This window comes from Scomber scombrus, chromosome 3 (assembly GCF_963691925.1).
Source record: "Scomber scombrus chromosome 3, fScoSco1.1, whole genome shotgun sequence".
In the NCBI taxonomy this organism is placed as follows: Eukaryota; Metazoa; Chordata; class Actinopteri; order Scombriformes; family Scombridae; genus Scomber; species Scomber scombrus.
In genome coordinates this window covers 33,163,527-33,181,125 of record NC_084972.1, presented here as the reverse complement: position 1 = coordinate 33,181,125, position 17,599 = coordinate 33,163,527, and the positions used below count along the sequence as shown (strand labels likewise).

General features: G+C 38.6%; 1 protein-coding gene across 1 annotated transcript in view; it reads right to left on the bottom strand.

Moving 5' to 3' along the window:
* Positions 1-17,041, bottom strand: part of rbpjl (recombination signal binding protein for immunoglobulin kappa J region-like) — a 31,873-nt gene extending 14,832 nt beyond the window's left edge. The window contains exons 1-5 of the mRNA XM_062416352.1: positions 17,005-17,041; positions 11,981-12,128; positions 998-1,123; positions 700-770; positions 384-499 (exon numbers count right to left, since the gene is read on the bottom strand). Coding sequence (XP_062272336.1) covers positions 384-499; positions 700-770; positions 998-1,123; positions 11,981-12,128; positions 17,005-17,041 — 498 coding nt within the window. The remainder of the gene's footprint in view (positions 1-383; positions 500-699; positions 771-997; positions 1,124-11,980; positions 12,129-17,004) is intronic.
* Positions 17,042-17,599: the final 558 nt, after the last annotated feature.

The window sequence follows — 17,599 nt, the reverse complement described above, 5'->3', positions numbered from 1 at the left end:
CAAGTGGGATCTCAACCTAGTGGACAAAATGATGTTTGTAATGTGTAAAATATAATTCCTTTGACCTTGTGTCACTTTTTGTTTTAGTGGCCGTCTGCTGACCGACACGGACTGGAAGTAATTCATTTTAACGGACAGTGACTGATGAATACATTTAAAAAACCACCTGCATACTCTGTATTCTGGCTTACAGTGTTTGCTGTTGCCTGGAGAGGAATTTAGGGAATAATTTAGCTGGGACAAAGGCCAGTTTAAACCTCCAGAATTAATATCGCTGTCATTAAAGAAACCTGACTGCAGGGTGGGAACCATGTCGACAAAAACGGTTCAGTAAAACACAGCAGACAGGTATGTACATCATGGCATTAGATCAGATAACTTACTCTGGAGCTTGGCTGTTCATCGAAGACAAGTTTGAATGTGTCTGCCTGAGACTGACTGGAGCTGTCCAGACACATGTAACCACACACTCGATAGACAGAGTCTCCGTAGCCAGCCGCTGCATAGAAGCGAGAGGAAGACACAAGAGAAAGGGAAAAAGAAGAAAAAATAACAATGGAGGGATTAAAGGGAAAAAGAAAAGGAACAGACGGGGGAAATATCATGGGATGAAGAACAGAGAAAGTGGACAATAGATCAGATTCAAAGCACTGAATTCAGTACTTTCCTTTAATATTGACTACATTATTTTTTGTTCACCTTTCAGATTGTCCTGCATGATTCTCCATCCATAACCGCTGATGTAAACACATGGCGGAGGGCAGAAGAACCTGCAGGCATAGTAACAGCAGAAATATAAAGACGTGAAATATTTATATTTAATAAAAGATCTAAATGCTAAGACAGCACAAAGATTTGGCACAAACACACTAAAATGAATGAAATGTTGGAAATCCCCAAAAGGCCAACTGATTATTTAAATACACCAGCTGATCACTTACCTCCTGTATTCTGAGTTTATTCAGCTAACTGTCTTAAAATAGAAGTAGCATCAAACCTTTTCTCGTTGCCGTAGGACTTCTGAGCAACCTTGGCATGCAGGATGATGACACTCTGGTCGGTGTGGGCTTCTCTTACCGGTTCTTTCGTTGTTCCCAGTAACTGAAACCCTGTGTCCAGTCTCCTAATCAGACAAGAATGCTGTTAGTCACAGAAAACCAGAAAATATATTTAAGTGTGACTGGTTCATGGAGGTATTAACAGAGGTAGACACAGTCAGGCAGAGCCACAGAAAGCTGTTGGGCTGCAAAAAAAACACCTTGTTTAATACTTTTGCTGCAAAATATCCAGTACTTCTACACATCCATGGTTTGTCTCTGTTGATGGACTTCTACTAATCTTAGCCAGCAACTACACTGAGTTCCACTTTGGATCTAATTTGATTCATTTAAACAAAACAACTATATAAGAAGGAGGCATGTTTAACAGAAATACATTAGAAACTGCCTGGTTGTTGGTGTTGCATCCACAAATCACACCAGACTTGGTGTGAACATATTTTGTTTTAAAGAAGGATGTTTTGTTGTTGTTGTTTTTGTTTTTAGAAAGAATATCTGAAAAGTTTAACAAACAGTGACTTTGCTTGTCTTCAGTAGCTTTACTCTGTGTGTGTAACTGCCAACTCACCTGGTTTGGATCAATGTAGAAAAGCAACAATCACACTAACAGACTCCCAAGATAATGATATATTTTCTAAATAATAAAATTTAAAATCAACAAACTATCCGAATAAAAATAAAATAAACGTATGTAATAAAGTACAAGCAAGGACTCATTAATTACAACAAATCAAACGGTATTGAAATATTAATTGATTAATTGAAGATTGAAGATGAACCCAAAGATTAAAGCAAATCCAATAAGTATATATATAGGTTCATTAACTATTAAAATCACGCATTATGTGCTAAATACAACATATCTTACTGTATTAGTCGCTTTATCCTGCACTGTATTAGCTGTATGTGAACATTTATTGTTGCTATGGTGACAGTTGGCGCTAGCATGCTGGCTCTTTAGCTCAACCGTTGGACGAACAATAACCCACAAAAACAACTTAAATTCGACAAATGTGAACTAAATTAACAACAACTACCAACAGTCATAACACTTACAACCTTAACTAATGTGCAGTTACAGTCTAAATAGTCTAAATCAGAAGAATACCGGCTTAAATCCCTGAAGAGCTAGTATACAGTTAGCTTACATTACACTTTCCCACAAACAATGAAACCAAACACAATACAAACATAAAAACAACTATTAAGGGTACACTACTGATAAAATGTGAAGGTGCTTTGGTGAAATTCACTCACCTGAAAGTATAAATGAAAAGTAAAAGTGGTTTGGCTGCTCTTCAATAGAGTAAACTATCTGTAGGCTACAAAACCAATTTCATATACATAAAGTAGCGTGATGTTAAAAGTAAGTGGGCAAATACACATAGGCTAAATACCCTATAGCCCTATAACCCTATATATAAAAAAATAAACAGCTAAACAAAACAGAACAGTCAAGTAGGTGGAGCAGCATGAGTTAAATATTAAAATTAAATAGTACTAAAAACACTGCGAGGAGTATATGGTTTGGGTAAAAAATATCAGTTAAAGCTAGAACACTGTAATTGTCATGTTTACAAAAGCAAACACATATTTAAAGGTAAGAGGACCTTTGTGGTCATGATAGAAAAAAACAACAACAATCCCTCACCTTGCTGGCTTTGTCACTCCGTAATAATGTCAACTGATTTCCTTCGTCGTCATTATTATGGCCACTAGGGGGCTCTGTCACTTTGATGTAGAAATAAATCAATCAATATGCAAAACACTCTTTTTTTTTTTCTTCTGCATTTCCATGTTTTATGTTTTAAATCTGTGTGCTTTTGTTTGATACTTTTCCTGGTGAATATGTGGAAAAGTGTGTTATATCTAAAACATTTTTATGACCGAATAAAACCAAACCAAAGGTAAACATACATTATTTTGGAGTACTTGCTGAAATTACTAATTCTGTCTCCAACTACCAACTACCAGACTGTCATCTGCAAAAAGAAAAAAGTGGTAGTACTCATCGCTGACTGTATAGCTTCCTTACTTTCCCTCATCGTGACCCGAATCACCTCAGACTAAACACAATTACCATCTCCAGACACTCTATCCATCTTCATAATGGACTTAGCAGCATTGAGACATAAATAAAGACGAGCCAAAGATAGTTTCCGATGTACCAGGAGATACATGTACATGGAAGGAAGCGATACCACTGCATTACTGACGCATTAAATAAACAGAAGAGTTATTTTTATATCTCCACAGATTTCTGTTTCTTGAACTCTTGGTCTGACACACCACAGATATGCACACACGGGTGTACTTTAGACATTAATATGCTCCTTTTATTAAAAGTAAATAAAAAATGACGTTACCTCCATTAGTTCATCTCACATATTCTAGATTACAAATTCATTTTTAACAGTTCTGTCTGAGGTTTCTTCCTGTTAAAGGAGAGTTTTTCCTTGCTGCTGTCATCAAGTGCTTCTCATGGGGAAATGTTGGATCTCTTTAAATTAAATTAAAGAGAATGGTCTAGACCTGCTCTGTGGGAAAAGTGCCTTGAGATGACTTTCAAAGTGATTTGGCAATATATAAATAAAGATTGATTGATTTAGACCTGGAGGTACAAGTCCATTGTGTTTGATTTGAAATGAAACAGTGGCCATGATGAGGAGGGGGAATGTAAAACGCCTCTATCCCAAAACACAAAACTGAACCAGTAAAAGTCATAATATTAAGGCTCATTTTCAACAATGACTCATTACTGAACACTTACACCAGTCTCCCCACCTGACTGTCCTCAGGTGTAAGGTCTGAAGGTCCCAGGTGTATTAAATAGACCTCCAAGACTTGTCTTTGAGTACCCCTGAACTCAATAAACAACAAAAAAAGCTGTTTCACGTATTTGTCTAATTATCCTACCAAATTATTATTTTTCATAGCTTAAACAAATAATTACAGAAGGTAGAAAAAATATTAAATTAAACCTCATGTAAGGACATTTAGATTTTGCTTCCGTTTGTTCATTCTCTTTTCCTTTTTATTTGCAAAACGTGTTAGTCATTTTCTTCATTCACATTGATTAGATTTCATCATTCGCTTACTTCATTCAAATTTACAACAAAAAGCCTATTCAGAGTCTTGTCCCCTGTCATTAAGTTTTGGCATTTTGACAACGGTAAAGTGAACAGCAGACAGCGACGCTTTCGACAGAACAAAGCGCAGAGTAATTGGGACCAAAGACCCCTGCAGCAGCTGTAGTGACACATAATAACTAATAATATCTGCTTTAACTGCTGCTGGTTCTGTCGCTGAACGTATGTGGATGTTTAGTTTTGTTAAAACATTAAACTTCCTTCACTCATCTATTTTCTGTTTTGTATCTTGTATGTTTGATGCTATTAATGTGAAGCACTTTGTTACGTGTTTTGAAAAGTGCCGTTTAAATGAATGTACTTACTTATGCCTATATGTGTGGTACAGCTTTCATGTATTTGTGCACAAACTATCAGAACAGTAGCAGGAGATAGACCTAAATACAGGACAAAGCAGGCTGTATGAACTGAAGAATCAGGATATAAGCGTGCAGGCAAAGCAAAGCCAAACAAACATCCAACAAAGACTGAGTGGAAAACGAGGGCTAAAATACAAACTGGACTAATGAGGGAATAGGGAACAGGTGCACGGCAGTGCAGGGCTAACGAGAATTGATGCAGGACAGGTGTGGAGGGGGAAAAAAGGCCGGGATACAGGGGAAAAACAGGGAAAACTGAAAACTGAAACCAAAATAAACACTCCTCTTCCCAATGAACTGACACACACAGAACCATAGCAGAACACACGTGAAACATAACCTAAATATAAACACTTTAACCTCCCCCATCTGTAACAAACAAAACCAAAAAACTCCAGAAATCACAAAAGACAAAAAGTCCAAAAACACAGTATTTAGCAATTCAATTGAAATAAAAAATGATGACGATTTCTATTTCTTTCTCCAGATATCTTATAAATTCACTACTGTAGAGACCAAGGACAAACTCAGTTATGACTCCTTCAGTTTAAGTAATTTAATATTGTTCATTTATTGTGTTGGTGATTAGAGCCTCAATGAAACTCATTGTGTGTGATTACATGTCAAAACGTTCAACTGAACAGCAGGTAAGTAACCGAAAGAACAGAAACATTAACGGGCTGAGCGGCCCCGTGTAGCTCTGCTAACAATAGCAGCTGTCACATTAGCTGTGTTTTCTCTCTGCAGTAACAATGTAATGAGGAGCGGGACACAGTTACTACCCCCGGGGCACTGACTGTGGAATGCTACTCATAATGAAGACTGTTGACACGAGAGGAGGAGACGACGAGTAGAAAGGGAAGGAATGAAAAAGATGAATTCTGCAGCTGTTGTCAAAAAATGCTTGTAACAAGTGTTTTACAAAACATTGGAAAACAGTGTAATGAAACAAGGATTAAGACAGGAATAAACATGTCAATTTGTTTTTTTTTCATAGTACAATAATGCTCAGTATGCAATAGCCTTGATAATGACTGAAATGAAGCAAACATCTTTGCCTTAAAGAGACAGGAGCTAAAACGGCTGGTTTTAGGCAGAGGCTAAACTGAGGGGCTGCATAAAGGACTAGTATGAGATAAGATATTCCAGTAGAGCCTCACAATATAAATATACACTAAGTCTTTTCCACCCTGCCAAGAAATAGTCTGGAGCATAACCTTAGTAAAGCCACAACTTTTACACTTAAGTTTTTGTACCGCTCAAACAAACAAAAAATAACCTGTTCATTATTCAGTTTAAGAGCCTCTGGTAGGCGCATTTTCTTACCTTTGGATAAGGCTAAGCTAGCTGGTTCCCTGTTTCCAAAAGCAAAACAAAACCTATTTTGTAAAAGTTAGTGCATATTTAGTTTCTGTACTGTGATGTATTTCCAAGTAAAACTGAATATTTGAGTGGTGTACAATTACAAAAGGATTTAAATCAAATCGTTCACATTTGATTGGACTGCTAAAAACCGGGCACTGCTTACAGAGTTTAGCATGATACGGAGCTGCAGAGAGAAATTGAGCTACAGAAGACTGTTGGCTCCACACACAAATCCCTCACCTTTTAGATCAGGAATTGAATGATTTAGACCTTAGAAACTTTGTTCTGGAAATGAAAAACAAACATACATCTCTTCCTATCTCTCTCCATATTACTCTGTTAGCAACAACAACCCACAAACGGTGAAGTGTGGATTTATATGACCGGTACAGCTAGCTACTCGCCCCAAAGTCACATCTGATTGATGACCTTTTATAATCGCCTCTAAATGCAGGATGAGTCATTGATGAGTTTGAGTAACGTGGAGAGAAGAGCAGGGCATCTCTTTAAAGCAGCAGGGTGCTAGCTTTAATAAGAACAATGCAGGAACAACAGTTGCACTGCTGATCAGAAAAATGCAGGAAGGGCTAATGGGGTCAAAACTAAACATAAATGGCTCATGATCTTCTCTGCTCATAAAACCCCAACAAAAAACCAAACAGTTTTTTCAGGGTGTTGGGGAGCAGATTCAAGCTCACTAGGATTTAACTGCTGTTCCTTTGTGCGTGCATGAGACTCCTTTTACAGTTTTGTTTAACAAGCCTAATACAATATTTATGTTGGTCTGACATAACATTTATGAGAGTCAAACGTTTGTAGAAATGTTTATGAAGTGTTTCAATAATTCCTTCTACTCTTCCTCTTCCTTCTACAGTTCCTTTACATTCTGGTTTGACCTGCCAAATATATTGTTAGCCAAATACAACATCAACGATCTGTTCCTTTTATACAAAATATAGACTTTCATGAAACAGAATCATGTTTGCAGGACATGTTGTGACATTTTATTGATTATTTCAAAAATGAAGCCAGCGATTTAAAGAATTTCTCATGTTTGGAGCCAAACCAAGTATTGTGTGTGTATCCAAAGCCTGGTATATGTTATTCCTCTGTTCCATAAACCACCGTTATTGTCCAAAAACTATTAAAAACATGTCAATTAGCCACACTGCTGCACTGGGTGACATGTTCCTTCATTTTAAAGAGTTGGTTCATTTAGAAATGGCTCCAAAGATCACTGTTCTCCAGAAATCCTGTTTTCAGTGGTTATAACCCAAAATATTGAAAAAATAATAATATTCTGACCTCAAGGATGACACAATACAATCATTTTCTTTTTGGTATATTTCATTGCCATTTCCAGTATCTTTTGGTGTGCATTCACCACACAACTCTTGCTGACACTAGACGATGTCTAGGATCAGGATCTCCTACATGATTACACTTCACCCTGAGTGTGAATCCATCCAATAGTTTTAAGACATTTCACTCTAAACCACAAATGTCAGTCTCATAGCGAGACTGAAGGAAACGTCTCAAAAGTCAATAAGAGTCATCCTCTGCGAAACACAAATGTCCTATCAAACACATCTTGAGATATTCCACAGAATAAACTAAAAGTTTGACCTGGTGGTGGTGCTTGAGGAAAAGTCAAAGAATCCCCAAAGTCCTTAAGTTTTATACTGAATGTCTTCATGGTAATCCACCAAATAATTGTTGTGATATTTCAGTTTAGACCAAAGTGGTGCAATCACTACAACTGAACTCCTAGCATGACTAAAAACAATGAAAAGATGATTTATTAAAATTGATTTAAGTTGCACCAAAAATGCCATCAGCATGCACAACAATACACTGAACTGCAAACTAAATACTCCAAACACAATAACCGCCAACGCTCATTTAGTCCCACAAACAAACCTGTAAGAATTAAATAGCAATACAACAAAGGTCACTGTGCTGATGTTGATGAAGGTACACGAGTCATGAGGGTTTTCATTTAAATGCATCTCGAGGAGCTGAATGTTTATCTGTTAATTCAAAAAACAATCAGCAAACCTGCAAGTTATCAATATTTCTATACAAACTCGAGTAAATACCCTTTTTTTAAAAGTCACCCCAGACCTTACTTAATCCCTGTGTTAACACAATGACACGTGTATTCAGAGGTAGGCAGCATGCTCCTTTTAAGGAAGGAAAGTATGCTTGGTTAGTTGGTATACTGAATGTTTTGTTCATATTCGAGGGGGATCCCACTGACCCAGTACACTCTCTCCTCAGTTCACAGTTCAGGGTTCACACTTGACTGGCTGTGTGTGTGTGTGTGTGTGTGTGTGTGTGTGTGTGTGTGTGTGTGTGTGTGTGTGTGTGTGTGTGTGTGTGTGTGTGTGTGTGGTCAGTCACTAGGGTGCCAGCAGTAGTCTAAATTAGACCTTGCCTTCTTCAAAGGTCAAAGGTCATTGTGTCAGGAGCTCAGACCCTCTGGTATTTCACACTGGGAACACAGAGTGGACTGAAGAAAAAAATGGAGGAGGGGTGGAGAGGAATGCACTTTCACCTCCGAAAAAGTACATTTCCCAGTCCAGAAGTTGTTCAGGTAATAGTGGTTGAAAGTTGTAATGACTACAATCATCATTAGGTGTGTTTGTGAACACGACTCAACAGGTGTAAGTGTTGTAAAAATGGACGGGAGAAAAGCTGTTTGGACAAGGTGCTCTGTGACCCTGCTGGTGTCAAAATACAACCTGTCCTCAGCAGAAAAACAGCAGCAACTCTAACACCACAAGTTTGATTCCTGTGTCCTACCAAAGCCTCTTTCAGACATGGACTATGTAGCATTGCTGGCTTCATCTGGCTGTTGTGATGGTGACATGGGTTAGGGGTTTACACACCAGAGTGTTTCCAGGTGTTCTGGAGTACTGCTGCATATATTATATTGTATGAAGCCTTTTGTGTCTTCAGAGGGAGCTGTGTGAAATCATGGATGTGTTAAAACATAGGGCCACTGTGTATGTGTGGAAATCCAGGTCCCTCTACAGAGCTTCACTAACCTGTTTTGCCACGTAACACAACGTCTTGACTTTGTGCTGAACTTCTTCGAGAAATGTATAATGTCGCACAAGATCTAGCAACGAACAAATCCATCTTGTCAGGCTTCAAGTTATGCACTTCCTATGAGGATTCTCGCATCATATTGTGATTTCACGAATCCAGCTGTCTCACAAGGTTAGAGGGTGATAGATAGATGGTTCATCCAATCACCTGCCACAAGTATTTTTTGAAAGTACTGTACCTCTCAGGACGACTTCTCAGATGGTTCAATGTAACATACCATCTGGTGTGTAAGGTTACTTTCCCAGAGCCTAGAAGAGCTGTTATAATGTTCATGACGTCATCCATATGTAAAGTTTATAGGCTGAGTGGGAACTTGTGGGCGGGGCCAGCGGGACGCTACTGTGCATATTGAGACAGTCACACAACATGGAGACAAACCCAGAAGCTAGAAAATGCTGGTAACACTGTCTGTGAAGTTCATGTCTATAATGCATCATAACCATACTTATAATGCAATATAATCTGCTTATAGCACTGTATAATTACAGTTATAAGCACTCATATATATTCATAGTGCTTTAATGACTTATAAGTTCAAGTATCAAGATATTTCATAATTACTGGTCACTCATAGTGTATTATAATTGTTGTATAGTTGTAATACATTACATGATTTTATAATGCATATTAATCACTGACAATGTTTTTTTTAAGGAGTTACTTTTTTTTATCAAGGTTTACATAAAAGTAAAATTTAATGCTAAAGGTAAAGTTATTTTCTGTCATTTGAACCAATTAAGTCTTTAAAGTACATTTTTAGGGAAACATCACATTAGTGAGATGTAAATGTCCATCATTCAGTCCATTCATTCAGTCAGTACTCAGTTCACTGTCTTTTATGACTTGTTAAATAAACATTTTGTGTTGTTCTTGAATAGTTTTAATGATATTTGATTGCCACTTTCTATGACGCCCATGTCTATAATGAATTAGAAAGCTACATACCAGGCACCACTTTTGAGTCTGGTACCCAGGTCCTATAATACATGCTCACACTCGTCTCCGGCAGAGATGAGCAACAGGCTAAAGAGATCTGGCAGCCTCACTTCTTCATAACACATCATCACTTGAGGCAGTTTATCAGGTTTCACACAGCTCCCTCTGGAGTCACAAAAGGCTTTATACTACTTTTTCTTCACATATGCAGAAATACTCACCAACACCAGGAAATACACGCTGATGTGTGGAGTTTCTGTTTAATCAAATCATTAGTAACACTAACAGATGTCGTCCTGCTGGTTCTTTAGGTTGAAGAACTTGCTGTTTATTATAAAAATAAACATACATTTCCCCAATTTAATAAATATACAAAATGTAACAAAACACCTTTGAATTTTAGAGTGTTGGGTTATTACAAAACTATCAGTACTGTCTTTGTGTCTGATCATGGGTCATGTGTCTCTGACTCATTCACACCCTCTTATGATTTGATTTCAAGCGTCTGATTAGCTGTATGAATTGTAAAGGACAGATTTTGAAAACACACTAATTGTTAATTATCTTATCTATGGTAACTTTTCTTTATTATATAATCAAAGAACACTGAAGAAAAATGGATGAAGCAACAGTATCCCCATGAGAAAGTGGTTTTGCTGATCTGATGTCTGACCCTCTTGTTAATATAAGATATGTGTCTTCTGTTTTTAAGCAGCAACAACATTATTATACGTATTAATATGATGAGATAATGGTGAATGGAGTGCACTGTATATAATCCTCCAGTCATCATGAATGAATAAGTTAAGAGCATCACTGAAGGAAATCCAAATCTGGGGCCGAAAACAGTCACAAAAGGGGAATGTGTGATGAAAACTTAAAATATGTCCGAAAACAAACACTAACTTGTGTGGATGGTGGAGTATCAGGCCAGATGAAGTGTACAGAACTTATTAACAGCATTTAAAATCATATGTGTTTGTGTTTGTGAATGGTGGCACAGCGGCACCCAAGCTCAGAGGATATGACTGTCTGACTCCCTAAACCCACAGATGGGTCACTGTGTGTCTTTGTTTGTAGAATAAAGGACCAATCGGCAAATTCTATATTCTGTAGATGCATTGAGTATGACCATTTATGGGCATAGAGTATTGATGGTACTATCTGTGAAGGCTTAAAGACGATCCACAGAGGACAGAATTCCTCAGATGGTGGCATCAGATGGGTGTATTGATAATACTTTGATTCTCCTTGGACAAATTTTAATTAAACATTTTCAGCATAAAACTCCAGTGCACTTTCTCCACTGATGAGTTCACCACTGACAAACAAGTTCTCCATAACAGTGTTATTAGTTTAAATTGAGATTGGATTACTTAATATATATATAATATAGGTCTGAAGAGGAAAGGAGCATCAGTTAGTACAAGGTATCGCTGGGAGAAGTAAAATATAAATAAAAGATGTTATTTAACAATATTCAATACATTTACTGTTTTTAATCTAGTCAATAAAACTGAAAATAGTTTAAGACTCGTCAGTGATGATGCTCTGACTCGTGCGCCATGCTGCGCTCCGTGCGCCATGGTCCCGCCTCACCTCTCAAAACGTCTCCAAGCTGCCTGAAGAAATTCGGTTTCTATTCTCACTCCCCGTTGTTCGGATTTCAAAGGCAGGGGGGTGGGGTCTCTGCCTTCCCAAATACTTCCCCTCCTGGTATTTTAATACCTACACACCATCCCTCCACCACCTCATTCCACTAGCGAGTAAAACTGAGGACAGGTCACGGAGCCATCCCACTGCCCTGAACGCATTCTCACGTCCAAGCGCTCATTCCTCACAGCACAGTGAGGGCTTCTCTTAAGAAAAAAAATTGGGGATAAACTACAGGAACCCGTGACCTCACCTCTCCTTACCAAGGACACTGTGTGTGTGTGTGTGTGTGTTACGGCACGTTTTGTTGCGGAGGTCTAGGACCCAGCTGCTTTGCCCGTCTTACCTGTCCCATCCGCCGGTCCTCGGTGCGTCGTGTCCGACCATCAGCTTCCCCAGGTGAGTCAGCGAGCTGACCGGCTCAGGGGACAGAGGAGGGGGGTATAACAGAGCGGGGTCTGTCTGGGGGTATCCCGGCTGCTGCATGGATGTGTCTGTTTTAAAAAAGAACATTAATAGGAATTGATTATTAATAGAAATAAACTGAACTTGAATGCGTATTAATAAAGAAGCACCTTTAATTATCTTTTAATAGAAGGCAAGGAGAAACAGAAGGTTATTTGGTTAATGTGCAGTCTGCATTAAAGCTGAAAGTTGGTGGAAAGTGCCAATCATTATCCTAATCATCATTATATTCGGCTCATAGGAATGTCAAAGAGCCTCTGTTTGTCTTATATGATAACAAGCTGAATATGTTTGGATTCTAAAGGCTAAACAAACAGTATGTATGGGCTCTGGGAATGTGACATTCTATAGATAAAACTATTAATTAAATATTTGAGGAAATAATCTGCTTTATTGGTGATGAAAAAATCTTTAGATGCCGCCTTAAATTCCAACATAAGCTTCTTACATACATATAGGCTAAGGTCTCAAAAGTTTTGTCTTTCTTTTTAGATGTTGGAGAGTTTGCAGTGTGGTATTAATTATTAATAACTTATAAAGAGCTTCACATGAACTGTTAAAGATATGCTTTGGAGAATATATTTATCTTTTTCTCTGAACTACACTAACTGTCTTCACTGATTCATTTACATTTTCAATATTAATCCTCTTTTAAGCATCAGGTGAGAAAAATGAAAAATTAGAGGTATTGTTGGCAAGTTTAAAAACTGAGAGAAGTGAGTGAATGAGTGAGTGAGTGAGTGAGTGAGCGAGTGAGTGAGTGAGTGAGTGAGTGAGTGAGTGAGTGAGTGAGTGAAAGGAGAGTAAGGTTCTGGGTTCACACTGGTTGCCTGGAGGTGATGCTCTGTGCAGGCGCTAAAAACCAACATGCAGGCAGAAAGACAGAGCAGTGAGCAACTGCCTGAGCAGACAGACAGGCAGACTGTTACAGAGTCAAGCAGACAGACAGGTACATAGACAGACATATATACGGACAGACAGACAGATATACAGACAGACAGACAGACAGATATACAGACAGACAGACATACAGACAGACAGACAGACAGACAGACATATATACGGACAGACAGACAGATATACAGACAGACAGACAGACAGACAGATATACAGACAGACAGACAGATATACAGACAGACAGACAAACAGACAGACAGACAGATATACAGACAGACAGACAGATATGCAGACAGACAGACAGACAGACAGACAGACATACAGACATATATATGGACAGACAGACAGATATACAGACAGACAGACAAACAGACAGACAGACAGATATACAGACAGACAGACAGATATACAGACAGACAGACAGATATACAGACAGACAGACAGACAGACAGACAGACAGACAGACAGACATACAGACAGACAGATATACAGTTATACAGGCATATGGACAGTCAGACTGTTAGGAATACAGCCAGTCATGCAGTCAAACAGTGAGACAGTAAGTCACTAAGACAGACAGTAAGACAGTCAGTTTGTCAGTGAGACAGGCAGGTAGACAGTCAGTTAGTGAAACAGTCAGTCAGGTAAACGGTCAATCAGTGAGACAGGCAGTAAAACAGTTGCAGTCAGTGAGGCTGCTAACAGTAGCAGAGTCAACATCTGGTTCCAATTTAAAGCGACTAACAAGAAGTGCTGTGTCTTCATCTCAGTGTGACTCCAGCTGTCACTCAAAACCCAAAAACCACCTACGGTACCAAACACACACCCTCTGCCTGTCTCTCTCTCTCTGCTTTCCTGCCTGTCTCTCTCCAGCCTGTCTGTCTGTCTCTCTCTCTCTCGCTCTCTCTCTCTCTCTGCTCTCCTGTTTCTCTCCCTATATGTTGCCACAGTATGTGTTAACATATGGTCTCCATCTCAGTGTCTCTAAATTCTAAACTGCAGAATTTATATGTTTTCATCTCAGTGTGAATCCGGCTGTCAGTCAGTCAAACTTACAGAGAAAGTACATCATACACATAACCTACACTTCTACCTTCCTCTCTTTTCTGTTTTCCACTCTGTCACCTGTTGCTTTAATATCACTGTTTTCCCTCCAACTTGATCAGAAGCTCATCTTCCATCTCACATGGTGACAAAATTACAAATCAAGAGGAGAATATAAAGTTTCTTCCATACGTGCGCTAGACTCCTTTAAAACAAAGTCTATGTGCCAGGGGTGCCAGATTCTTTTCAGAAGTGCAGGAGCCAAAAAGTGTGTTATTGTGTGTGTGTGTGTGTGTGTGTGTGTGTGTGTGTGTGTGTGTGGCAGCAGCAGTGTACTCTCTCATGCGTTGTTTGATGAACGGCTTGTCACTTTTGGCTCCAATCCGCCACTTATTCTGATAACGGCAGAGTGTTATTAAAGCTGGCGTTATACTTTCCATCACTGAGACTATGCAAGAGACTGTGAGGGTTCGCATGATGTTCATTTTGTAAGCCTTGCGTATACTCTCTGTGGACATCTGTGCACCTCTAATTCATTGTAGCCACTATGCTACAATCTACTGCGCATTTGTGGAACATTCCTCTGAGTGGACTCCAGAGAGTCGTATAAACAGAAGTACCATGTGTCTGTACTGTCCATAGCTGTCCGTGTAAGTGTTCGCTTGAGAGTATATCTGGGGCACAACCAGTTTTACGTTGACAAGCTCTAAAACTAAAACGTAATTGATTGAATTCACTGCTAGTTAGCAAACTACATCATGAAGATTACCTAATGTTACAAAGCTAAAACCAAGCGGGGAGTTCCGGTCCTCTGAAATGATGCCAACGCAGAAGTAACTTAAAACTGCATTCTATCAAAAGGCCACCAGGGGGCGACCGTTTTGGTGTCAAAAGGACTTCCGTCTCTATACAAGTCAATGGAGAATTCACCAACTTCTCACTTGATTTCTAACCTCAGTAAACGTTTTCAAAATGTGTTTATGGTCTCAATCGCTAGTTTAAAGCCTTCTTCAATGCAGTATGATGTTCATTTGGGACATTTTGGCCTCCCTGATTTTATATTTGACGATAAAGCAGGGTATGCATTAGGGCGTGGCTACGTCGTGATTGACAGGTTGATTGGTTCACAGGTTCAGGAGGGCGCCTCTTGCTCCTCCTGATGCCCATATAAGTAAAATCCGTGTTTTCATTTTTCCCGGCATGCACCTGAAATTTTCAAGATGGCGCTGCTCAGATCCGATACTATTGGCTTCCGAGCAGCAGTCCACAAACCAATGGGTGACGTCACGGATGTTAAGTCCATTTCTTATATACAGTCTATGGCTAAAACAGAGCAAGCTAAGTCACAGATTATATGTGCCACAATTTACTCCACATAAATTACAAACAACCAATATCATCACAAAGTATTTGCTGTGGTAACAGGAAGCTCATCTCAACACACACAAATACAAACAACAATTTTACAATTTTTAAGTTATAAAAGGTTATAAATGTTATAAAAGATATACATTTCAATATTCCTCCCATATTTTGTTTGGCATTTTATTTTACCTAATGTCTTAAATGACTTAAACATATTTGTACTGTAAGTGTTGCAATATGGAGACAATGGCCTTTACTTCTGGCACTCTATTGTCAGTCCTTATGTTAGCCTATTGTCAGCAAGTACTGAGTACTTTGCTGCAAGAAGTACAAAACATACAACAACAGATACTACAAATATCTACACTATGTACTATGAATGTCTATTATGGGAAAAGCTCTCAAGCTCCAAATCTGCATTCGCCTCCCAAAAACACCAGATGAAGAGTACTGTAATATCCTACTGGAGTAGAAGTACTGCTACCTGATTTAAATTGTACTTAAGTAAAAGTAAAAAGTTGTTCACTGAAAAAGTAATCAAAGTAAAAGTAACTTAGTTACTCGCCAATGTTACCTTACATCTGCATCGCTGATGCAACTGATAAAGGAGGAGAGGTGTTAAATGTTCAGAAAAGAAAATCTCATATCCTGATATACGTAATTTCATATCTCGAGAACGATACCTATCGATACCTTTCCCAATATAGGAGATTTTAATTCACTAAATAAATAATCCCCCACCTGCTTCCTTACATACTGAAATACTTTGTGGGTCCTAAATGAAGTCGTCCTGCCTGACAAACTGAGATGGAGAAACTCTCTAACAGAACATCAGCACCAGGGTCAAATATCTGTCAGCTGTCATCGGTTCTCAACCTTGGGGTCATGACCCTGGCAGGAGGTCACTGGATGGTTATCAGGGGTCACGAGCGGAAAGACTGACAGAATGTGAAAAGAGTAAGTAAGATATATTTACATGTAGGGAGCTGTGTGCGAAATCCCTACAGTTGTGTCTTTTTTTTTACATTGAAGCATAAATGTAACCTTTGCTTCATAGGTCTGGATGATCGTCTCCAGCTGGTGAGCAGGTGATTCTGTGTTTTTGGTACCAAACAAACAGTCAGATCCAAATTCCTACCTATACAACTGTTTCCTGTGGACTAAGAGAATCAAATATCCTACCATGCCATGTGCCAAAATGTCAAATATAGTTTGTAAGAAATCATCAAACATTTGTGAGTGTTGGTGGATGTTGCTCCATGTTGCAGCACTCACAAACATGCACATGCATTTTAAACACACACAACGTTGTCTTTTCTTTTAAGGATATTTTTGGTTGTTTTTGGATTAAAGCTGCAGCAAAGCAGCTCACCAACACTTTAAACTTAGGTGACCTCATTGCACATTTACGTCAGGATACTGAAGTAGAACATCTTTACCATTTTTCCACCAATGGAAAAACAGATTAATGTACCCACAATAAAAAACTGTAATTTTAGAGGGTGAAATTATATTTGTACTGTTTCTCTCTGGCCTTCTTCCCGTAGAAATGAACACATTTTATATTGATAAATGTCACAAACATCATCCTTGGCTCACCTTTCCTGCCATCCTCCACAACGTCCATCTCCTCCATGACAGGCCTCAGCTGCTATTAGGATGCGTTGGTCCTCAGGTTCATACTCACTCTGCTGTTATTAAGATAACTGAAAGAACTCTTTGTATAAGGTTGATGTTGTATCAAAACCTGCAGAAATACAAACAATACCTTCAGTGTTCAGCTCAAAGTCTAAATCTGAATAATTGGTGGAGAAAAAAAACGTTTCAGGCTTTTTATACAGATGTTGACTTTACGTCAGATTGGCTTCACGCTGCAGTTTGATGGTCTGATGAAATCAGACGACGCTCTGCTGTGTAAACTCATCCTAACAGTAATTAACACACAGATCTGTCCAACTGTGTTGTGCTTTTGAACCAACAGCTGTCCGTTACCTGCCTGCAACCATTTCAACTGATTTTGGTTTGTTGATGTGTATGGTTGCGTCTCCCATGGTAACTATTTAAACTCAGTTTGTTTGTTGATTTTATAAGTTTGTATTTTCAATTTGATGTAATCGCAGCATCACTGTAAGTAACTGTCACCATCAATGATTTTGCCAATAATATTAAATAAGGGTTGAAGTTAAATTAAAAA